Source organism: Phyllostomus hastatus, unplaced genomic scaffold, assembly GCF_019186645.2.
Source record: "Phyllostomus hastatus isolate PE091 unplaced genomic scaffold, TTU_PhHast_1.1 phas_scaffold_345, whole genome shotgun sequence".
Lineage (NCBI taxonomy): Eukaryota > Metazoa > Chordata > Mammalia > Chiroptera > Phyllostomidae > Phyllostomus > Phyllostomus hastatus.
In genome coordinates this window covers 16,481,815-16,505,906 of record NW_025334024.1, presented here as the reverse complement: position 1 = coordinate 16,505,906, position 24,092 = coordinate 16,481,815, and the positions used below count along the sequence as shown (strand labels likewise).

At 43.2% G+C, this 24,092-nt stretch overlaps 1 protein-coding gene across 2 annotated transcripts in view; it reads left to right on the top strand.

The window, feature by feature from the left end:
• The first annotated feature begins 4,026 nt into the window (after positions 1-4,026).
• The window catches only part of TANGO6 (transport and golgi organization 6 homolog), a 133,892-nt gene continuing 113,826 nt past the window's right edge, over positions 4,027-24,092 (top strand). Inside the window, exons 1-6 of one of the 2 annotated variants that reach the window (XM_045819056.1) lie at positions 4,027-4,177; positions 11,799-12,439; positions 14,651-14,788; positions 16,880-17,021; positions 20,014-20,150; positions 22,865-23,027. In XM_045819056.1, the coding sequence (XP_045675012.1) occupies positions 4,081-4,177; positions 11,799-12,439; positions 14,651-14,788; positions 16,880-17,021; positions 20,014-20,150; positions 22,865-23,027 (1,318 nt within the window). In that variant the 5' untranslated portion in view covers positions 4,027-4,080. The remainder of the gene's footprint in view (positions 4,178-11,798; positions 12,440-14,650; positions 14,789-16,879; positions 17,022-20,013; positions 20,151-22,864; positions 23,028-24,092) is intronic. The other variant, XM_045819057.1, reaches the window with a different exon arrangement.

Sequence of the window (24,092 nt, the reverse complement as noted above, 5' to 3'; positions counted from 1 at the left end):
TGTCAAACTTGTTTTATTTGCTTACACTGCAATTTTAGGCAAGACCAGTGATGGATGAGTCTAACCGTGGAGGAAGAAACCGTGGAGGAGGAGTATGACTTTTTAAAATATTTAAAAAATCTTTAAATTGTAAAATATAAACAACATTTTACTTTTTAAAATAATCTGTGTTCTTTTATTTTTTATGCTTTAAAGACTTTATTTATTTTTAGAGAGAGGGAAAGGAGAAAGAAAGAGAGGGAGAGAAACATCTACTAGCCTCTCTCACACCCCCAACTGGGGACCTGGCCCACAACGCAGGCATGTGCCCTGACTGGGAATCGAACCAGTGACCTTTCTGTCTGCAGGCCAATGCTCAATTCTCTAAGTCACACCAGCCAGGGCACATTTTACTATTTTTAATTGTACTGTTAAATTGTGATAAGTAATACCTTTAAAAGGGAGAAAAATCCTGACACATGCTACAGCGTGATGTCAAGTGAAACAAGCCAAACACAAAATGACAAATACCATGTGATTCCATATAAATTGGGTACCTAGAATAGTCAATTTTAGAGACAGAAAATAGAGTAGAGGTGATAGGACCGAGGAGAGCAGGATGGGGAGTTACTGAATGGGAGTCAAGGTTCACTTTGGGATGGTGAAAAGACTGGAGATGGATAGTGGTGATGGCCGTACACAACACTGAAAATGCACTCAATACTGCTGGATTGTTTCCTTTAACATTGTAGATTTTATGTCTATTTTACCATGATAAAGTCAGCAGAAAGTAGGATAAGGGTAAAGACAGAAGAGTAATGGTTCTGCAGACAATAACATTGAACTGTTTACAGAGTACCACGCTGACCAGTGTGGCTCAGTTGTTGGGCATCGTTCTGCAAAGTGAATGGTTGCTGGTTTGATTCAAGCTCAGGGCAAATGCCTGGGTTGTGGGTTTGGTCCCCAGTCGGGGGTGCGTTTGAGAGGCAGCTGATTGATGTTTCTCTTTCACATCGATGTTTCCTGCAGCAGAAAGAAAGAAGGAGCCCCTACCCTCTGCGACAGCATGGATGGAGCTGGAAAGCATTATGCTAAGCGCAATAAGCCAGGCAGTGAAAGACAAATCCCATATGATCTCATGTTTAACAGGAACCTAAACAACAAAACAAACAAACAAGCAAAATATAACCAAAGACACTGAAATAGAGAACAGGCTGACAGTGACCAGACGGCAGGGGGGAGGGAATTTCAGGGGAAAAGGGGAAGGGTTTATAGGAACAAGTATAGAGGACACATGGACAAAAACTAGGTGGGGTGGAATGGGAGGGGGGTGGGGAGGGCTGGGGTGGTAGTAAAAGACAGAAAATTGTACTTGAACAACAATTACAAAAAATTCATTCCAAAAAAAAAAACAAACCACATTGATGTTTCCCTCTCTCCCTCCCCCTCTCTAAAAAAAAAAAAAACACATTTTTTAAAAAGAAAACTTTACAAATTACTTACCATATGCAGGGGGCTGTACCAGCAGGGAAGAGTGACTTCTGAAAAAGACTAAGAAGGTAGTTGGGCCAGGCCAGGAGCCTGGCTAGGGAACTGCGCCTCTGCTTCCCTCTGGCTGGTTCCGAAGATCCTGACCAGGCAGTATGTGGTGAAGACACCAAGACAGGAGCCATGCTGCCTGAGTTCAAGTTCTGGTTCAGTCCTTTCTAGCTGTGGGCTCAGACAAGTTACTTAACCTTTCCCTATCCTGTTTCCTTATCTCCAATAGGAAGGTAACTGTTTCTTCTCCATAGGAGGTTGTGATACTAGATGAGTTGAAATGTATAAAGCCTTTAGTTCATAGCAGTGCACTGCTAAATGTTAGCTTTTATTTTTATTATTAATAAGGAGTAGAGCAAGGGAGTTTTGGGTAGAGGAAATCTTTAAGCAAAAACAGGATGTTAGGAGAGAAAAGGCCAAGCTAGACTGGATTTAGTGGGTCAGATAGAGTGAGTCAAGTATTCTGAGCAGAGCTATGTGAACCAAAGGGGTGTTCTGTGAAGGCGCATCTGTTTGCAAGGTTGGCGAACCGGCCTGGAGAGGCCAGAGACAGCAAAGAGCCTCTGAAGTTTGAGTTGCAATAGGAATGAAGGGATCCAGAATATACTACTAATGTAGAGGGTTGTTTCCTGAACTTACCTTCTCTGCCTCCCAAAAGAATTCAAGAGTCATAAATCTCCCCAGGAGTTTCACAACCAGGGAGGATTGACTGCTATCGCCAGAGACTAGAAGGGCACTACTGGGACAGGAAATCACCTAAACAGATATTTTCACAAAACTATCACATCTCCCATCTATTCTCCTAAGGGCTCATTTCTCTTTCCTCAAAAGTCATTTGTTTTACCCCCAGATTCTAATCACCTCTTTGAGACATTTTTCTGTGAATTCTCTCAGATGTGAATAAAATCTGTTTTCTCTCACTGATCTGTCTTTTGTCTGTTTTATTTCCAGGCCCCAATATTGAGAAGCTAAGTAAGTAGAGGAAAAGTTCCCCACGACAAGTATCTGACTGATAGCAAAGGGAGTGGTAAAATGAATGAGGCCCTGGCTGGGTGGCCCAGCTGGTTGCAGTGTAGTCCCCTACACCAAAAGGTTGTGGGTTTGATCCCAGTTTGGGGCATGTAGTCAATCGGGAGGCAATTGACTGATGTTTCTCCCCCCCCCCCCAAAATCATTAAACATAAGGTGAGGATTTTTTAAAAAGATTATTCATTTGGTGTCTACAGTGAGCTAACCCACATTTTTTTAAAAAATGAAAACAAGCTTCAGTGATGTCTTTGTGGAGTGGGTGGTGGAAGTTAACACAAACTAAGGTTTTCACACCAGTAGAGTAAAAATTTAGGGGTCAATTGTGGGAAATAGAATGCAACCATTCCACTTATCACATGTCACTTGAGAAGATAGAAACCTTTAACCCTTAATTCTCAGGGGTCTTTACTGGGAATTCAGTTATTGATAGCTATTGGATGTCATAGGCTTCTTAGTTCTGGGTTGACCCATTTCCTGCCTGCTTCATTAGGTCTCCCAGTGTTTTGGTGTATGAATATTTTCATACTGAAATACATATTATTTCATGATAAGCTACTTCTAATTGCTTTTTTTAATTTATTGATTTTGAGAGAAAGGAATGGAGACAGAAACATGTTCCTCTTTTTTCCTTTTTTATTATAAAATCTTTCATTACAAAAGTCATAAGCATGTAATTCTTTTTTTTTAAATTATTTTATTTATTTATTTTTTTAGAGAGGGAAGGGAGGGAGGGAGAGAGAGAGAGAGAGAGAGAAACATCAATGTGCGGTTGCTGGGGGTTATGGCCTGCAACCCAGGAGTGTACCCTGGCTGGGAATCAAACCTGGGACACTTTGGTTCCCAGCCCGCGCTCAATCCACTGAGCTACGCCAGCCAGGGCGCATGTAATTCTTTAAAAAAATTTTTTTATTATTGTTCAAGTGGAGACAGTTGTCTCCACTTTCCCCCTACCATACACCCTCTCCCTACTCACGCCCACCTCCCATCCCCAATCCTACACCCCTTTGGCTTTGTCAGTGGGTCCTTTATATGTTGCTTTTCTTGTTTATGCATTCATTGGTTGATTTTTGTATGTGCCCAGTGGAACTAGCAACCTTGGCTTATAGGGATGCTCTAACCAACTGAGCTACTATGCCAGGACCAATTTCCTTCTTGCACTTAATTGCACCTAAGCAGGTTGTGTTGTCTGCGGGATTAAAAAAAAAATTATTCATTGACTTAGAGACAGGAACATCCTGTTGTTGCATTTACTTATGCATTTATTAGATGCTTCTTGTATCACTTGACCATGCATCCGACCCGCAATCGGGAGGACGCTCTAACCAAATGAGCTACCGGAGTGAGACTGAGAGGCTGGAAGAAAACAATTATGTAAAGTGGGCGTTCCTGACCAAGTCACCCCGCCCCGTGTAGGTGGCTCCGCCCCCAGCGCCTTGCGGCTCCTGCCACACTCAACATGGCGGCGGCCCGGTCCAAGGCCGCGGTCTGCCCAGGCACTTGAGCTAGTCACACCTGACGCATGCCACACTAATTATGGCGGATCCCCGGCGGGACCCGGGCAGCGGGGCTCCTGAAACGTGCGGTCTGGAGCAGATTTTGGAGGCGTTGAAGCTGCTGCTGAGCCCGGGAGGTGAGAGGACGGACCTCTGCGCTGGGCTGCACCCGGGACTCTCAGGGCCGCCAGTCTTCCACGGCTGCCCTGGATCCTACACGGTGCGCCCCCAGGCCCTCGCGGGGCCTCAGGCCCTGGCGGCCGCCCCTGGGGGCTTTGGGCATTGTCCAGCCTAACACTACCATTGAGTAAACCCAGGCTCAAGGAAGCATGGGCTTCGTTGAATATTGATGCTAACCAGGGTCTCCTGAGCGCTCACCTGCCGGGCACTGTGTAAGCGCCTGGGTACGTGGTTTCATTCAGTCTTTACTGCAGCGCTCAAGGCAGGGACTGCAGCAACGGCTTCAAAGAGGGTAGGCGCTCGTGAAGATGAGGTGAGGTCCCAACCTCTTGAGGGCGCAGGATCTAATGTGAATGCTGGAGATTTGTACAAAATGTTGAGGAGTCCCGAAAAGGCAACCAGTGACTTTTGAGCTGGATTTGGGGAGAGTATTTAGTGATTTACAGTCTGGGGAGGATTTACAGTCGCTTTTAATCTTTCGTGGTGACAAGATCTTCCCAATTTAGAATTTTAAGATACCTTGGGAGTGCGTTAGTCTGGCACTCACCTTTGACAGCTGCAGACACTCAAGTCGCACTGAAGACATAAGTAACCTGCCCAAAGATCATGCGGTCTAATTAGGGATAAGACGCAGACCTAGAGTCGAGGTCTTCCGAATCCCTTTCTCAGACCAAAGCAAATTATTCCGTATGGATCCTCAGGTGTTATCTGGAGATTTGAAAAAGGACACAGTTGGAGTGGCTATTTGCGGGGAAGGGGCTTAGTTAGGATGAGCAAGGCAAAGTACATGAAGCAGCATGAGTTGATGTTCCAAGTCTCAAATTTGAGACACCCAGTCCCCCCCCCCGCCCCCTGCCCAAACTGTGAAAACTCCCACATACCTGGGGAAAGTGAAAATAAGTTATTAATAATAGTAATTGAGTGCCTACGAAGTATCAACCCCTGTACTATGATGTTTACATATATCATTCAATGCTCACAACAATCACATGAACTAGGTATTACTTGTATTACCTCTTACAGATGTTGGAACCAAGGCTCAGGTACATTGGAAACTGCTCAGTTTCAGCCTAGTGAGTGGCCAAGCTAGGGTTTGAATTCAGGAGGCTTCCCCAATAGTGTGATAACTATACCATCTTGCCTCGATGAAGAAACAGCAAAATGGAGTTTTAACTTGCTAATTGAGAGGACATTTGTCTAGCAACTGCAACTATCTCAACTAATGACTGAGAGCAAAGTTAAATAAGCAAAAACTTTGCAAGTAATTATCACAAAGCACATGTACTTCATTTACAGAAGGCCTCTAAATCTTGAAACGTATGTACTGGGATTACATACATGAACTCAAAGTCCAAGCATTCCTGTTTGAAAAAGAATACTTTTTTTAGTATGGTTAAATGACATTATTTTGCCCATGAAGCTGCCTGCTGTTTTCCTTGATCATATCAGGTGCTGAGGGCATTAAAACATACCTGTGCATTACGAGTATTTACATGTCCCTGATGGACAGAGGGAACTGAGGAGGCAAGATGAAAGTATTGGTTAAAATTGCAGCTGTAAACCTTTTTTGATCTATAAACTGCCTACCTTTGAGGTAATATGTACTGAGAGTTAACTGCATATAATATTTATCTTCAGTGCTACTGGAAATACAAAAATGTGTAACAACTTGTGCTCTCAAGTTTCTTGTCTGTTTGGGGAGGTGGTACTATGTACATATAAACCAAAGATAGTCAACATGGCAGGATAACACTAGTGGTGGGTGGATGGTACAGCTAGCAACGGGTTGAGGTTATGGAAGGCCACAGCGGGAGGAGAAGTGAGTCCAGGTGGGAATTCATGTTTGGGCCACCAGAAGTTCTGCTGCATTAGGCATTTCTCTTCCCCTGCTTTCCATTTCTATTATCTAGCATGGGGCAGATAAAAGTATCTCTGCCTTCATTTTTAGGAATCATGTAAGCAGAATTTGAAAGGGGTTTATCAATTTTAGTGTTTTGTTTGTAAAAAAAAAAGGGGGGGCAGTGAATGCATAAATGTAGATCCACTGGACTGTTGTCATTAACTTTGAGTTACGGGGGGAGAAGGGGCTGAAAATGTCAATAATGTGTAAGTAATGAAGCTGTATCCCACTCATTCTTGCATGCCACATTGTTTTATACTTGGGACTTAATAAAAAGTACCACACAAATAGTGAAGTCTGCTTTTAAATGTCACAAAGCATAGATATTTAAATTGGCGATTGGAGAGAATAGATAATGCTGTTCATGAGGGCATCATTTCAACTTTAAAAAATGATTTAATTTGAAGAAATAAACACATGAAGCAAATTACAGTATAGCTGGTACTCAGATAAATGGCCAAATCTGGGAAACATTGTTTTAAGGCAGTGGATCTCAAATTTTTCGGTTTCAGCACTCTTTTACACTCTTAAAAATTGCTGAGGACTTAAAAGAGATTTTCTGTGGGTTATATGTACCAATATTTACTATGTGAGAAATTAAGACCTTAAGAAAAACCTTTTACAATTATTTAAAAATAATATTAATAAACCCATGACATGTTAACATAATGACATTTTTAATGAAACCATATTTTGCAGAATAAAATAACTTAGTGGGAAGAGTGACATTGTTTTACATTTTTGTAAATTTCATTAATGTCTGGCTTAGTAGAAGACAGCTCTATTTTTATATTTGCTTCTCCAGTCTGTCACCATAGGTTGTTCCGATCGAAATAGATGAGGAAAATCTAGACTCACATAGTTTTGCAGTTGGAAAAGAGAAGGGGTTTCAATCACCTTTTCAGATAATTGTGTGTGTTCTTTTATACTGGGCTGAAAACAAGAATTTTTTAAAGGTTAGTTGCCCTGTGGAACCCGAACTCAGTGACTTTTTATACTTGGTGCTCTCATGAGAGAATGAGAGCATAAAAGGCAAGTGATGCCTTATTATTAATACGAAAATAGTTTTGACCTTGCAGACTCCCTGAGAGAATCTTGGGAAGCCCCATCGAAACCGGAGTCCCTGTACCACACCTTGAAAACTGCTGCTTTAAGGGAATGCTTTTATTTTCAAGATTTTATTTTTTACCACCAGTAGAGGGCAGAAGAGTCTGCTTTATTAAAGGGCTCCATAAATAGCTTTTGTTTTAAATCACTTTCTTTGTGTCCCTTGTTTGGGTTCAAATATTTTATCAAGTCTCAAGAAGTCACTTAGAGGTTGTTTAGTGATCTTAATGGGCAGCGGCAACCAGCTGTGAGAGCACGTATTTCCTTTTTAGGTGTCTTTAGCCAAAGGAACCACATTTCATGCCAGTGAGTCAGAACAGTCCCGGATGGCCCTAGAGAAGTACTGGAAAATGTTCCTGATTCTTATTATTTTAAAAGAACAATGTTATTATACCTTTTTATTTTTATAAAGTTGTTTATGTTCCTTAGAGTAGAGCTTAAAAACATAGAAGCTAAAAGAAGAAAATTAAAATGTCCTCAATTCCACTATCTTGAGATTGCATTTTGGGAAATACTATTTTTCTTTTTGACAAGGTCTCATATACCACCCACTGTTTTATAACCTTAAAATAGCCTTTGTTTTAGTACAGAAACAATAAATATTTACTGTAAAATTTTTAAACCATATACAATTAAGCCAAAAAAAATCCTTATCTCCTCAGTTTCCTCCCTCTCTCATTAGATAATTTATTTTAGTTTTAATTTGTTCTTACACAAAAGGTGGCAAATATATAAATTTTTCTACATTTTAGTTTCAATTTAATTTATAGATTTGAGAGAGAGAAGGTGGGGGAGAGAGAAAGATAGACATCGATTTGTTGTTCCACTTACTGATGCATTCGTCGGGCGATTCTTGTATGTGCCCTGACTGGGGATGGCACCCACAGCCTTGGTGTATGGGGATGACTCTAACCAACTGAACCACCCAGGCAGGGCTACTTTTAAATTTTATTTTATTATTAATTTATTTTTTCTTTTTTGAAATTTTATCAGGAAATCTTTTAAAATGATATTTTATTGATTATGCTATTACAGTTTTTCTGACTTTTCTCTGGTTTCCCCCTCCACCCAGTGCCCCTCCCTCAGGCAATCCCCCCACCGTGGCTCACGTCCGTGGGTCATGCTGATAAGTTCTTTGGCTACTTCATTTCCTATACTGTACTTTACATCCCCAAGGCTACTTTTGTAATCTACCTATTTGTACTTTTTAAAAATTTTTTTAAAGATTTTATTTTTTTATTTTTAGAGAGGGAAGGGAGGGAGAAAGAGAGAGAGAGAATCATTGATGTGCAGTTGCTGGGGGCCATGGCCTGCAACCCAGGCATGTGCCCTGGCTGGGAATCGAACCTGCGATGCTTTAGGTTCGCAGCCCGCACTCAATCCACTGAGCTATGCCAGCCAGGGCTCCTATTTGTACTTCTTAATCCCCTCACCTTTTCACCTATTTCCCCCCTCCACCCTCCCATCTGGCAACCTTCTGGTAACTAGCTTCTTTTCTTTTGCTCTTAAGAGTCTCTCTTTATGTTTAAACTTTGGCCTTTTAACTAGGATGTATCTTGGAGTGGGCCTCTTTGCATCCATCATAATTGGGACTCTGTACTTCCTAGACTACTTCCTTCACCAAATTAGGAAAATTTTCTTTCATTATTTTTTCAGATAGATTTTTAATTTCTTGTTTTTTCTTTGCTCCTTCTGGAACCCCTATGATGCGAATGTTGGACCTCTCAAAGTGGTCCCAGAGGTTGTTTACACTATCCTTATTTTTTGCATTCTTTTCTCTTCTTGTTCTGCATGGTTGTTTTTTGCTTCTTTATGTTCCAAATCATTGATTTGCTTCTCAGCTTCATCCACTCTACTGTTGTTTCCCTGTAAATTATTCTTTATTTCAACTAGTGTATCTTTTGTTTCTGATTGGGTCTTTTTATACTGTTGAGGTCCTCACGAAGTTCCTTTTGCATCCTTATAAACAGTGATTTGAACTCTGTATCTGTAGGACTGCTTATCTCCATTTTATTGAGCTCTTTTTCCTGGAATTTTGATCTGTCCTTTCATTTGGGCCATGTTTCTTTGTCTCCTTGTTTTGGCAGCCTCCCTGTGTTTGTGTCTATGTATTAGGTAGAGTGGCTATGACTCTGTGTCTTGGTAGTGTGGCCTAATGCAGTAGGTGTCCTGTAGGGTCCAGTGGCACAACCTCCCCTATCACCCAAGTTGGATACTCAAGGTGTCCCTGTTGTGTGGGTTGAGTACACCCTCCTCTTGTAGTTGAGCCTTGGTTTCTGTTGGCAGATCAGTGGGAGGGATTTAACCAGGCCAGTCAGCTGCACGGTTTGGCTGTGACTACTGACCACCAAACTCCACTATCTGTGGAGGATCAGCTGTGCAGGGGCAGAGTGGTGGTGCTCTGACATGGTCTGTTGCTGTCCACTGGGTGCGTTGGCCCTGGGGTTTCCCAGGTGGTGCAGGCCAAAGTCAGCTCCCACCTGTGTTTTGCCTGGGGCACCCTGCCTGAGCTATAAAGCAATCTGAGAAGGCTGCTCCTTGTGCTACTTGGAGATTCCTAGGTGGAGCCAATCTATTCTGGCTGCGCTAGGGCTCACTGAGACCAGCTGTTGCTTGTTTGATAGGATTTAGGAGCGAAGACCAGCCATTCTTATGGAAAAGCAGCTTGGGTGGGCCTGCAAGTTGGGTCCGGTGGAGCCTCTGTGGATGTCCAAGGTGGGTCACACAGTGTTAGCCAGGTTGGTGGAGTCTTAGAAAAGGCACCAGTCTAGTGCCTCTGTCAGGGGAGGGCTCAGCAAAGGGACAATGGCCTCTGCTCTCCCAGATGCCAGACACTTCAGTCTCTCCCTATACACCACTAGTGCCCTTCAAGCTGCCACCCTGGTGCCGGATCTCAGAGGGAGTGAGTCTGAGTAGGTGGGTCCGTGTCTGGGCTCCCCAAGAGGAACCACTTAGGGCTCCAGCAGCCTCCTCCACGGACTCAGTCCTCACTGGTTCTTCCAGCCAGAAGTTGTGGGGGTTTATCTTCCCGGCACTGGAACCCTGGGCTGGGGGGCCTGGTGTGGGTCTGGGACTTCTTGCTCCTGGGAAATCTCTTCTGAATTTTTATCCCTGTGGGTGTGAGGGTACCCTGCTCTGCGTCTGTGCCCCTCCTGCCAGTTTGGATGGATGCGGTTTCTTCAATTCTGTAGTTGTCAGACTTCCATTCAACTCAGTTTCTGATGTTCCTGAGTGAAGGTTGCTCTATAATTTTTTAAAGAGATTTTATTTGGTTACTTTTAGAGAGGGGAAGGGAGGGGGAAAGAGAGGGAGAGAAACGTCAATGTGTGGTTCCCTCTCACGTGTCCCCCGCACCAGGGACCTGGCCTGCAACCCAGGCAAGTACCCTGACTGGGAATAGAACAAGCGACCCTTTGGTTCACAGGCCCGTGCTCAAGCCACTGAGCCACACCAGCCAGGGCTCAGTCGGTTTACTGTTAGTAGACATTTGGGTTGTTTTAAGTCTTTTGTTAATACAGGAAGCACTACAATCTACGATGAATATCTTATGTATATGTCATTTTTGCCTGTATTTATAGGATAGATTCCTAAAAATGTAATTGCTTGGCCAAAGGTTAAATGCCCATGTAATTTTGCTAGATATTGCCAAATTTCTGTCCTTGGGGGGGTGTCATTTTAGTTCTGCCAGAAGTGTATGAATAGTGTGTGTTTCTTCCAAACCTTGCCACTTAATGTGTTATAAAAGTCGGATGTTAGCAGGTTGGTAGATGGGAAGTGCTATTTTAGTACGGTTTTTAAATTTACCTTTCTTTTAGGAGCAAAGTTCATCGTTACCATGTTTAAAATTCATTTGCATTTTCTCCATAAACTTCATCTTTTGCCTACATAATATTTTGTATTCTTTGTTCACTTTAGAATATATTTAATGAAAATGTCATCAAATAGTGTTCAATATAATTTAATGGCTGCACTGAGAACAATTTGAATGAATCTTCAGTGGTAAATGTTCAGTTTTCTAAATTTCTCTTCTAGCTACAACTGAAGCCCAGTAAGGGGACTGAGACTGGCCTCTGCCTTCAGAACACAAGTGGAGCCCTGGCTGGTGTAGCTCAGTGGACTGAGTGCTAGCCTGTGAACCAAAGGGTTGCTGGTTCAATTCCCCGTCTGGGTGCACGCCTCAGCTGCGGGCCAGGTCCCCAGTGGGGAGCGTGTGAGAGGCAACCACACATGGATGTTTTTCTCCCTTTCTTTCCACCTCCCTTCCCCTCTGTCTAAAAATAAAATAAAATCTTAAAAAAAAAAGAACACAGGTGGAATAGAAACAAGCTAGATGAAGTGTAATGTGTCAGGGACTCGATTCTGACTACATCCGAAGTGCTGTGGGAAGGGAGGAAATGTGGTCTTGAGTCCTGCCCGGGCTGGGGTGGCGCAATTAGGGAGGCTTTCCAGAGGCCGTGGCGTCTGAGCCAAGGCTCAGGATGAGCTGGAGCGGGCAAGGCATTCCCACTGAGAAAGTGTAGTTCGTTTTCCATGCATATTATTTCTATCTCTTTTTTTTTTCCCCTTAAAAGGATCAGGCTCAAGTTCACTACAGATCCCAAAACGTGATGTCTTGTTGGCTACTTTAAAATCTAACCTGTCTGCTTTGGAGGACAAGTTTCTGAAGGAGCCCCACTGGAAGAAACTGAAACTGCTAAGGGAGGAAGTTGCCAGCGAGGCAGGATGGCCCCAAAGCTCTGTGGACGTCACCTGGAGCTTTACGGCTCAGGCCTTACTGCTGCTCCTGTGCTTGAAGGAAACCATGCTGCACCTGGCGGCCAGTTTCAATCCACGTAAAGCCGACCCCCGGACTCCAGAAGCCGCCCCTGCCCTGAGCCCAGACACACTCAGTATCTCCCAGCAGAAGACCGTCCAGTCAGTTTTACAGTTTGTAGTCACCTTGGGGGTCTGTCCTTACCTCATGCCCGGTGTTGGAGTCCCTTTGAGATGCAGGACTGAGTTCGGGGCTGTTGTTCAAGACGTGGTGTGTCTCGATGCTGCCCCCGATGCCACCCGGAGACTGTATGCCAGCTGCAGGGTCCTCCTGAACGTTGCTCAGCACGCCGCCCTGGGGAGCCTGATTTTCTGCCGCCATTTCGGGGATATTGCCGCTGGGCTGTGCCAACTGGGATTCTGCCCAACCAAGAGAAAACCACTAAATTCCGAGGAAGAGGTAAAATAGATGTTGAGAGAGAGAGAGGCTGTGAATATGTCTGTGTGAGTGTGTATGAATATGTGTATATATTTGTGTGTGGTTATTTTAAAAGATAATTCTTAGTTTTTTGGAAAGGGACTGATGGAAAGATCTAGAATTTCTATTGAATGTCAAAGTATATCCAGTAGCTAAATGAATCTTTTGGGGGGATTGGAGCTTCCATTTATTAGACGTTAGCCGTTTGCACGCCTGGAGAGGCCACTCTGCCTGTCCCTTCTTGTTATTGAATGGAACAGCTATCGCAGGCTATTTCTTTGAGCCTCTGTTTTCTTTTTTTTTTTTTAATTATTTTATTGTTCTTATTTCTTTATTTTTAGAGAGCGGGAGAGGGAGGAAGAAAAAAAGGGAGAGAAACATCAATGTGAGAGAGAAACACCGATTGGTTGCCTCTTGCATGCACCTGAGCAGGGACTGAACTTGCAACCCATGCATTCGCCCAGTCAATTCGCCCTGACTGGGAATTGAACCGGTGACCTTTGGCTTTGCAAGATGATGCCCAACCAACTGAGCCACACCAAGGCCATTTCCTTTTTTTATAAAGTTGTATATAATACTTGCCTTGGAAGGTGGATGTGAGGATTTAGGTTAATGTGTGTAAAGTACCTAGCCCAATCCCCAACAGTGGCTCATCAAAAAGTAATTGCTACTAATATTACTATTAAACTATCCATGCCTTCTTCATTAAAATTCTTGTAAGGATTAAGTGAGATAAAGTAGGTAAAGCACTGAGTACACTATTCGTTGTTGTTATTAGGCATTGGGGGCATGTGCCTGTGTTGCTGACAGTAGGTGAGGTTTCAGTATCTGGACTGCAAAGGTGCTATGGAAGTTACAGAAGCACAGGACACAGTCCTTTTCTCAAACAGCTCCCGCATTAACTGGGAGACAAGACGCACAAGTCTGACGTAGCAGTGACCTCTGCTCCCCCGGGAGAGGACCACCACCCTCATTGGCATAGGACCTGGCCCGGAGAAGCTGTCACTGTGTGAGTGTAGCGAGGGTCAGGGCAGCGCGTACGCAGGGAAGTTCCTCAGCCACTGCAGCCAGATCTCACAATGCCCACCCTCCTCATTTCTTTGTCACCTTTCTATGTCACCTTCCAACTCCTTTTTGGTTCGTTCCCTTTGCTATTCTTTCTCCTGCCTGTGGTCACAGACATTTACCTAAAAGCCGCTATCACTTGAGCAGTGACAGGAGTGTATGAGCTCCCCCAGCGCCTCCCCCATGTGATGTGGAGCAGAGCACCACGCTCTTTACAACAGGGCGTGAGTCCTGACAATTCTGTCAGTTCCAGCCGCGTGCACTTGCGTGGTACAGGGGCCTCTGGTCCACAGGCTTTATTACTGTTCCTGGGGCTAGGCAGTGCCCAGGGATCTCGGGCAGGAGTGGGAAAAGGGGAAACACACAAGAAGGACCAAATGGGAAGCGGGGAGAAGACATTGAAAGAGGGGGAAACCTGAAGCTGAACAAACTCCAGCTCTAGCTGCTGCCCTGAGCAACTCCCAGACAGCCGCAAACGGTGGTACCCTGGCTGCTCGCTGTGCCCAGGCTGCTTTGGCAGTTACCAAATGGGGACTCAACTGTTGAGGCCCCAGGGCACCCCATGAATAGCACCCCTCTTTGCTGCCCAAGTTCTGAATGAATTAAAAGACATTCAACAGTGTAAGAATGCTGAAAATTCAAAATGTTAACTCTATTACTCATAAAGTCGGGGGATATTGCTTCTAGATGGAGACCCATGGGCTTCCCAACAGTGCATCCCAGAGTTAGACACACTTACTACTCCCTCCCCTGACCCCCGTTTTAAGGAGGGCTGGGAAGCTGCAGCACCTCTGCCCCATGGTGTGGGACAGGCCTCTGTGGACCCGGGGCAAGGAAGAGCAGAACAGAATATGCACTCGCTCTGAAGAGGTGGAGGAGGAGCGAGCTGAGCTGTGCCTGCCAAAGCCAGCCAGGCGGTTCACTCCACACTCCCCGTTAGGGTGAGTCAGTGAGACCCCCTGCGCAGAGGGGAGTGGGGGGATGGAGAGAGGGCTGGGGAGTTTCAGTGTTACCGCTTCCTCTGGGGGGAAGGAAGCCAAGGAGCCTGCCTCCCTCCCCGATCGCACGAGTCTTAGTGCCGCTCTGTAAAACATTACCTTCCTGCGCCTGGTCTGCATTGTGCTAAAGCCAACCGCGTGTTTCTTTCAGGTGATAACCGAAGAGGAAAGAGCCATGTCTAGGAAGGCCCTGAGAGACGTCTTGGATCAAGTGTATCAACCGTTAGCAGTTCGGGAGTTGCTTTTCCTCCAGGGAGGGCCACCCCAGGTAGGTGGCAGGCCGGGGGCGCTTGTGGGTGAATCGTTAGTGAGGGTGTGCTGTGTGCTGTCTTCTCCTGGGAAGTCCAGTGACCCAGGCGGATCTCATTTCGTCTTTTACATCATTGAATGGTATTTGTAAAACTAAATTTTACTGATTCTTAGGATAACTTAAAAGGATTTTTCTTTTCAATGGAATGATGGACACTCTTCCAAGAATATGGCAGTTTTATTTGAAATATATTTTATTCATAGTGAAACTAGATATTTTTAAAAAGATTTTATTCGTTTATTTTTCGACAGAAAGGGGGAGGGAGAGAGAGGGAGGGAGGGAGAGAAACATTGATGTGCGAGAGATACATTGATCGGTTGCCTCTTGCAGGTCCCCTGCCGGGAACCTGGCCCAAAACCCAGGCCTGTGCCCTGACTGGGAACCAAACCAGCGATCTCCCACTTTGCAGGCCGGCATTCAATCCACTGAGTACACCAGCCAGGGTCTGGATATTTTTAAACTAAAATTTGGCTGTTTGACAATGCATTTTTTGGACAGAAATATTTGGACATCTTATTCTTTGAATGGAGTATTTGAAGTCAAGAAATTAAAATAAGACCTATTATTGGGACTATTTTTAGCTCCTTTGAAAAACATAAAAGTATATATTCTACTAGGCATAGTGTCTTTTTTTTTTCCCTTAAAAATAATTAGTTATCTGAAATGACTGAATTTGAGGATGTAGGTGGGGATTATCTATTTGCTTTTAGGACCTAAATTTTAGTTATGAATCTCCGTGAGTAAAGCATGAGGGGCCAAAAGAATTGACTGTAGGCCAGGAACAAGGACCAGCTGAAGGTGGCAACAAAGATATCTCCCAGCTGAAGTCATTTTCATCTCATCCTTAGAACAGTACTAGGCACCCTACCCCATTGCCCCCCTGCACCCCACTACCCCACTGCCTGACATTGGACTCCTCTGGCCTCACACTGTGCTTCTCTGAATGAATGCGTCCACAGTTTGCCAGATTAAACCAAATGTGTTATAATGACGGTGTGGTAACAAGCAGAGACTCTGGAGTTAGGCACACTGGGATTCAACCCCAGTGTGCAGCTGTATGAATTGGTAGATCTTTCCATTCCCCAGTTTCCTTACCCATAATATGAGGATGACAACAGTTGAGATTATGTGAAGGGTTCTTAGCACAGTGCCTGGTACATGATAACTCTCAATAAATGGTAGTTATTACTTCTCCTCAAAAGAGAGAGGACAGGTTAGTTAGGATTAAATGTTTCTATCACACCCTGGCTGGCATAGCTCAGTGGATTGAGCATGGGCCTGCGAATCAGAGGGTCGCTGGTTCAATTCCCAGTCTAGGGCACATGCCTAGGTTGCAGGCCAGGTTCCCAGTGAGGGGCATGTAAGAGGCAACCACACATTGATGTTTCTATCCTTCTCTTTCTCCTTCCCTTCCCCACTCTCTAAAAATAAATAAAATCTTTAAAAAATGTTTCTGTCACTAACTTTGGGGCTCACATTGTTAAGTGTAGTGAAAAATAGGGACATCAAGTCTGTTTGTTCCTGGAGCTCCACGGAGTTCTCACAAAGGAGCCCTTGAAGAAACCCAACTCTGTTGAAATTCCCGCGTCACGAGGAATCCCAGTAGTTCAGACCACGGAGGCGAGGCCTCCATGCCCTCTCACCGTCGCCACCTGCCCTCCCAGTGGTGAGCGATGTTCGCGGGGTCTCCTTTGGAAGCTGGATCCTTCAGTGGGAAGGATTGCATTCGGAGACTGGTCACGTTAAGCTTGTGTTCCCAAAAGCTGGATTTTATTCACTGATGTGTTTGTCTGTTTCTGGGTTTGAACCTTCACTGGCTATTTCACTTGAAGTTTCACTGTATTTTTATTTGCTTAAAAGTGATACTGAAGAAGGTTTTGTAAATGAGAGTTCTTTCTTTTTTTTAAAGGAAAAAATGTTGCTCCTTTGAAGTCTGTATAGGATATTGTTTCTTGTCAGTCTGTCTCCATACATGTATGTTTTAATCATTTCTCCACATCCTAACTATTTCACTGGCATTCAATTCACACCTTTCCCTTCCTTTTTCAGTCCAGCACAGACAGGAAGACACCAGTGAGGTGTCAGGCCCCAGCTTGGCTCCGGCGTCTCTGTGGGCAGCTGCTCTCTGAAAGGCTGATGAGACCCAGTGGTGTTCAGGCAGTGGTCCGGGGCATTTTGGAAGGAGCAGGTGGTAAGAAATAAAACGTTTGTTGCTTTGGTGTATCCATTTTCCTTCATGTCAGAGTGATTTATTGGTCTTCCACATTTGCCTTTAAAACCTGGTTGAGACTATACTGTGTCTTTGTGGAGATTAAGGAGGTTAGACTTGGAAGCTAAACCTTAATGAGTTTCTTTTCCAAAGAAACTCGTTTTCTTGCCATTTTTCTAAAACAGTCAGATACACTACTCACAGTGTTGAATTAATTGTGAGCTTTTTCAAATGATTTATAAGAAGAAACCATTGCACAGAAAGTTTAAGGAAAACCCGGAAGACAACGTGAAGTTCTCAGTGGAAAAGGGACTTGGTAGCAGGTGCCAAGGGGACTTCGCCTCAGGGCTTCAACCACGAAATAGTCATCTTGAAGCTGGACATACCCCAGAGACGCACATGTTGGGATGAAGTTTTAGATTCATTTCCACAGTTATAGTCTCCCTGTTTGTAAGATTTTATTTATTAATTTTTTTTTTTTAGAGAGAAGGGAAGGGAGGGAGAAAGAGAGGGAGAGGAACATCAATGTGTGGTTGCCTCTTGCACACCCCCTAATGGGGACCTGGCCCACAGCCCAGGCTTGTGCCCTGACTGGGAATCAAACCCATGACCCTTTGATTTGCAGACCAGCACTCAATTCATTGAGCCACACCACCCAGGGCTCCACAGTTATATTCTCTAAGTCCTCATTAATAGGAAAAACTTAATTATGTTAAGCATGGTAGTATTTTCATTTGTATCTTTTGTTTTATTTTTTTAAACAAAATTGTACATGCTCATAGTAAAGAGTTTAATAGGTTGACAAGGCCGATAGAGAAAAGCAGTGGTCCTTTCACCAATCCGCTCCATTTCCCATTCCTAGAAGCAACCACTTTGAACCCTTTTAGAGAGTTTTTCTGAAATTTGCCTCTGTGTTTCTAATTATAATGCCTACATTGCACCTGCATCATTTTTTAGTCTTATGAATCATCTATTACCTTCTCACCGTGTGTGGAAAAGGATTTTGTTCACTTTCACAACCCTACCTTCATTCCCCCAAGCATGCTTTCCATCTCCTTGATAGCCATATCCTAATTTGGGTTAGATCAATATTCAGCGTTTGTAGTCTTATAACTATGTAATTATTTTTTATAGCTAAGCTATGTAGTATATTATGACTACTTTTTTTTTTTTGTCCGACTTTTGTACTTCCTGGGGTTAATAGCTAGTCTATTTTGTTTTTTATAGTCTGTTAGTCTGTTTTGTTTTTTAGGTAGTTGTCGCTAATCTATTTTCAAGCTTTCCCCCAGTTGTTTAAGACATTCAGATGCTCCAGATGTTCTGTCGGTTTCACCTTCTTGGGGACTGCTCTCCGAGTCCTCTCCAATCCGGGTTAGGTACCTTCTACTGGGCTGTTATCCTAGGCTCTCCCTTCACCTTTATCCTGGTGATCCTTTTGCTTCTTTTTGGCGTTCATTTCCTTATTTCCTGTATCCTCTGCATATTCTAACAAGTTACTGCAAACTTAGTAGCTTTTTGTTGGAAAGTGACATTTAAACTGAACCCTGAGGGTCGAGTTGGGGTTTCCCAGTTGACCAGTGAGGGAAGACTATTGTGGGCATGCGCGAGGGCACATGGGAAAGGGCGCAGTGTTTTGAGGAAGTTTGGGTGAGGACAGAGAGTGGTGTGACGGGGAGGGGGCAGTGGCCACATAGGGGAGGCCTGTGCACCCAGTTCAGTGTTTCAGGATTGATTCTGAGGGCAGTGGGAGAGAGACACGCTGAAGCCCGCATTTTAGAGATATCCGTCCGGCTGGTTGGTGAAGAACAGTCTGGGTGAGAGCAGGAGCAGGGAGCAGGGAGCAGGGGTGTCGGTTAAGAAGCAGTCGTCAGAGAGACCACTGTGGCTCGGTCAGGGGTGGCCGTGGAAATGGAGATGCATGAGGACAGAGGAGAGAGAGGGCGATCCATCTCGACTTTCCACTTCCGGCCGTACCGGCAAAGGTGAGGTCAGTGTGCTTGGCAGCCACTGGTAGGTTTGATCTCGAGTGGCTGCAGTGTTGCCTCCCCGGTTCTGCCTGCAGTGGCTTCTGGGGCCAGTGCAGTGATCAGTGATCAGTTACCTGGGAGAAGTCAGGCAGCTCTGTTCTGGGATGCAGTTGTTTTCTTGGCATCAGTTTGATCCCCAGACCTGGCTTTTTTAATTATTTTATTTTTTTGAAAATTTTTATAAGAGTTTATTTGAGCCAAACTGAGGACATATGCCAGGGAGCAAGACCTCAAATGCTCCTTGATCCTGTCTTTTAAGCCTTATTACTGTGGGTCTAGCACAGCCTTCAATCTAAGGTAATGTGGCTGCACCTCTGAGGCAGTAGCCTTCTGAGATTTTGCTCGAAGCCCCGTGTATTAGGAGGCCTCCCCTGCTCACCTGCAGGAACACAGACTGTTCTCAGCCCCGTGTGAACTCCGGGGATTGTTCCCTTATTCCGTTCTAGTCGTCCTTGGCCCAGCCTTTGGCTTTGTTCCTCACACACGTGATTACATGATTCAGATAAAGAGAAATAATACTATTAGTAATAAAAACTGAGAAGAAGCTAGTCCAGAAAGTCTGTGAATAATGTCAGTTCATCCAGTGTTGTTTTATTGTAATGTTGATGAGATGCCCTAGGAACCGAACTCCTGTTTACGTCTGTCCGTTAGCCTACGGTAAGACTGGTCTCATTACACATCATGTCACTTAAAGTGGCACAACCTATTGAAGACATTAAGTGAGGACATACTGTATTCAGTCATACGAACAATATTTCAATGAATAAGTGCTATTTTTTTCTCTGAACTTCTCAGAATCCAACATCGAAAGAAAAGTGCAGAGGGGTAGGTTATCTTATAGAAGGAATAAACAATTTTCAGTAGAGAAAAGATACTCTCTGCCCTAAATTTTAAGGACCTTATGGGAGACTGCTATGAGTTTTGACATCTCCATCCATCGTTGACAGCGGGGGCGGCTGGCGGGAGTGACGCAGAGGCCACGGCTGCTGACTGGAAGAAGTGCGACCTGATTGCAAAGATTTTGGCCTCCTGTCCCCAGCAGTCTCTTTCCCCAGAGGATTACTACAGGGATATCTGCCCCCAGGTAAACGGTTTTGTTTCTTTTGAACCTTTGAGGATCATCTGCTTATTTACAGAAAAAGAACTTTTACTGTTCCTCTAACATTGAGGTAAAAGCAATATAATATATATTTTTTTAATTTAGTTTCAGAGAGAGGGGAAGGGAGGGAGAAAGAGATGGAGAGAAACATCAGTGTGTGGTTGGCTCTATGCGCCCCTCCACTGGGGACCTGGCCCGCAATCCAGGCATGTGCCCTGACTGGGAATTAAACCAACGACCCTTTGGTTCGCAGACTGGCACTCAATCCACTGAGCCACACCAGCCAGGGCTCTGTGTGTTTTTAATTAGTTAAAAAATTGGTACTGAATAAACAAGGTAAATTAATATGGTACCCAATTTAAAAACCACAAACGAGTAAACAGAAAAGTAAGCTTCCCTCTCACTTCCATTCCTTAGTCCTTCAGAAGTACTATTACCAATTTCTTGTTTATTTTTCAGACATATTCTGTGTATTATGTATATACAGTTATATGTGTATAAATAGTCTAATTTCTATCCAAATGATAACATGCTACACACACTGTTTTTCATTTTGCTTTTTTTTTAGTTGTTTTTTTAAAGATTTTATTTATTTTTAGAGAAAGGGGAAGGGAAGGAGAAAGAGAGGGAGAGAAACATCAATGTGTGATTGTGTCGTGTGTGCCGCCTACTGGGGACCTAGCCCACAACCCAGGCATGTGCCCTGACTGGGAATTGAACCAGTGACTCTTTGGTTTGCAGACTCTGGCTTAATCCACTGAGCTACACCAGCTAGGGCTCATTTTGTTTTTTTAACTTAACAGTGTACCTTGGAGATTATTTCATATAGTCATTTTGTATAGAGCTGTCCATTCTTTTTCATGGGTACATAGTATCTCATCACATTAATGTATCATAATTTACTTAACCAGTCTCCTAATGGATATTTCAGTTATTTTCATTATTTTGCTATTATAAGCCATGCTGAAGTTAATATTCACAAATCTTATACCATAGGAAAAATTTCTAGAATTGAAATGACCAGTTCAAAGAGTATAAACATATAAATTTTTAACTGACTCTATTTATTTGTTTTCCTACTCTTCTGCCTACACAACATGTTATAAAACTTTTCTATTTTTGCTAATCTGATAGGTAAAAGTTGTGGAAGGAGTGTTCTTAATCAGTAGTCCCCCTGCATTTAGATGTGAGACAATGGCTTTTGAAGTACAGTCCAGAAGAAAGTCGGTCATCTTACAGGACAAAGTCAGCATGTGCAGTGATGAATAAAGTTTCCGAAACTAGTCACTATAGTGTTGGTTCTTGGCAAAATGATAAAATCAAGTCATAGGTTTCAGACTTGCTGAGTCTCTTTCAGGCAGTGTCAGAGAGCACAGGGATTCTCCTGCCTGCAGAAAATGCAAAAGTCACTTTTAAGTCAGGGACAGAAATATACTTTTCTGTCAGTTGCTTATAGACTGGGCTAAACCCTCTCAGGCACTGGAAATCTAGGTTTGTCTTTGAGAATAAAATAGCTGTTGTCTGGGGTAGTTCAAAAACAATGGACAATCTTCAGAGTCTAAATATATTTATATGTCTTGATCCAGCAAATTCATTTGGTGCTGCTATTTATAATAGCAAAGTTTGGGGAGAAATGGAATGTCTGAATATAATATTTTTGAATAATTTATAACATGCCCTGGCTGGTATTGCTCAGTGGATTGAGTGCCCGCCTGTGAACCAAAGGGTCACTTGTTCGATTCCCAGTCAGGGCACATGCCTGAGTTGCGTGCCAGGTCCCCAGTATGGGGCACACAAAAGGCAACCACACATTGATGTTTCTTTCCCTCTATTTCTCCTTCCCTTTCCCTCTCTCTAAAAGTAAATAAATAAAATCTAAAAAAAAATTATAATAATATGAGAATTTAGTAATACACAAAACTGAATATTAAGTGTAGTCCCAGTTAAGCAGGAAAATGAATTATACAGAAATATATTGAGCCCTGGCTGGCGTAGCTCAGTGGATTGAGCGCAGGCTGGGAACCAAAGTGTCCCAGGTTCGATTCCAAGCCAGGGTACATTCCTGGGTTGCAGGCCATAACCCCCAGCAACCGCACATTGATGTTTCCCTCTCTCTCTCTCTATCTCCCTCCCTTCCCTCTGTAAAAAAATAAATAAATAAATAAAATATTTTAAAAAAAGAAATATATTGGAAAAACATATCCAAAATGATTATAGTGATTTAGGAAGATTTGATTTTATTCTTGAAACTTTATTTTCCACAATGAGCATCCATTTTATATATTTGATAAAATTATTTAATAAAACATAGTATCTTCAGTTCTCACAGCCTTTGATACTGGGTTGTTAAATTTATTCTATTTTGATTTTTTTAGAGAGAGAGGAGGGGAAGTGGGAGTAAGGGAGTGAGACCTGTTCTACTTATTTCTGCATTCAGTGGTTGATTCTTGTATGTGCCCTGACTGGAGATGGAGCCTGCAACCCTGGCATCTTGGGACGAAGCTCTAACCAACTTGTCTAGGACCTTGAGTTGTTAAACTGAAAAAACAAAACAAAACACAAAAAAACGATTTTGTTGAATCAATGTTATTGCAGTGGATTTATCTTTGGGCTTAAAGACATTAGTGTTTTCTCTTCTCAGTTAATATAATGCCCCTTGTCAAGAACCTGGTATTTATTTCATGTACTTTTTCTTTTAGATTCTGGATTTATTCCACTTTCAAGATAAATTGACGGCACGACAGTTTCAGAGAGTGGCCACCACCACCTTCATCACTATGTCAAGAGAACGCCCGGAGCTGGCGGCCAAGTACTTGCTTCGGCCGGTGTTAGCGCCTCTGTGTCGGTGTCTGAGTACAGCAGGTAAAGGAGGAGGGCCGGTGACCGGGTCCCTGCGAGTGGCTTCCGTCTGTGGTAGTTCAGTTTTACCTTTCCCCCCCAACTTTTTAGATTGATAAATCTAGTTCACGTCAGTTCCAAGAAGAGTACCGTGGACCACCCCTCTACACTTCGCCTAGATTAACCACCTGATAGTTTTTGGCAACATTTGCTTTATCTTCTCTCTTTTTTATGTGTACATTTTTTTCTGAAACATTTGAGAGTTAGTTGTAGACATTGTCTACAGAATTTATTCAGATTTCTCTGATTGTCCCATGAATTTCTTTTATAGCTATTTTTTTTTTAAATTAAGAATCCAGTCAAGAATCAGGCATTACATTCACTTAGGTCTTTTCAGTTTCCTTCGATGCAGAATAGTTCCTCAGCTTTCCATCTTTCGCCACGACATTTTTGAAGAGCCCAGGTTATAGAATGTTCCTCTATTTGTATTTGTCTAATTGTTTCCATGTGATTAGATGCAGATTAAACACTTGAGCAGGAATGTGACACATGAGGATGGTTTTCTTCTCAGTCTCCCTCACATTAAGGGGTATATGTTATCAGTTTATCCCATTATTATCAATGTTATATTTGATTAAGGTGTTAGCACACAGATTTCTCCATTGTACAGATACCTTCCTCCCTCTGTAATTAGTATTGTGTGGAATGATAGTCTGAGACTGTATGTGTACAGTTTCCCAATAGTCTTTCATGCTGTGGTTTGGCATCCATTGATGAGTCTTGTCAATAAAATGGTGATCTTCTATTTCTTTTGTTACTTCTATTTTGTTAAATGGTGTTCTGTAAAGAAGATCTTTTCCTTCTCCCTACCTCGCCCCTTTTTAAATAATAATTACTTATGTATCAGTATAGATTTATAGATTTCTTTTTTAATTGGTTATCAAGCATTCCTGTCATTCATTTTGGTGCCCATATTTCCCCATATTTGGCCAGTGGGTTTAGTTCTGTTTTAATGTTTTAAAAGATTGGCATTTTCACCACTTCCCTTATTACGTTGTCATGCTTTATTGAGTTTAATGCTGGGATGCC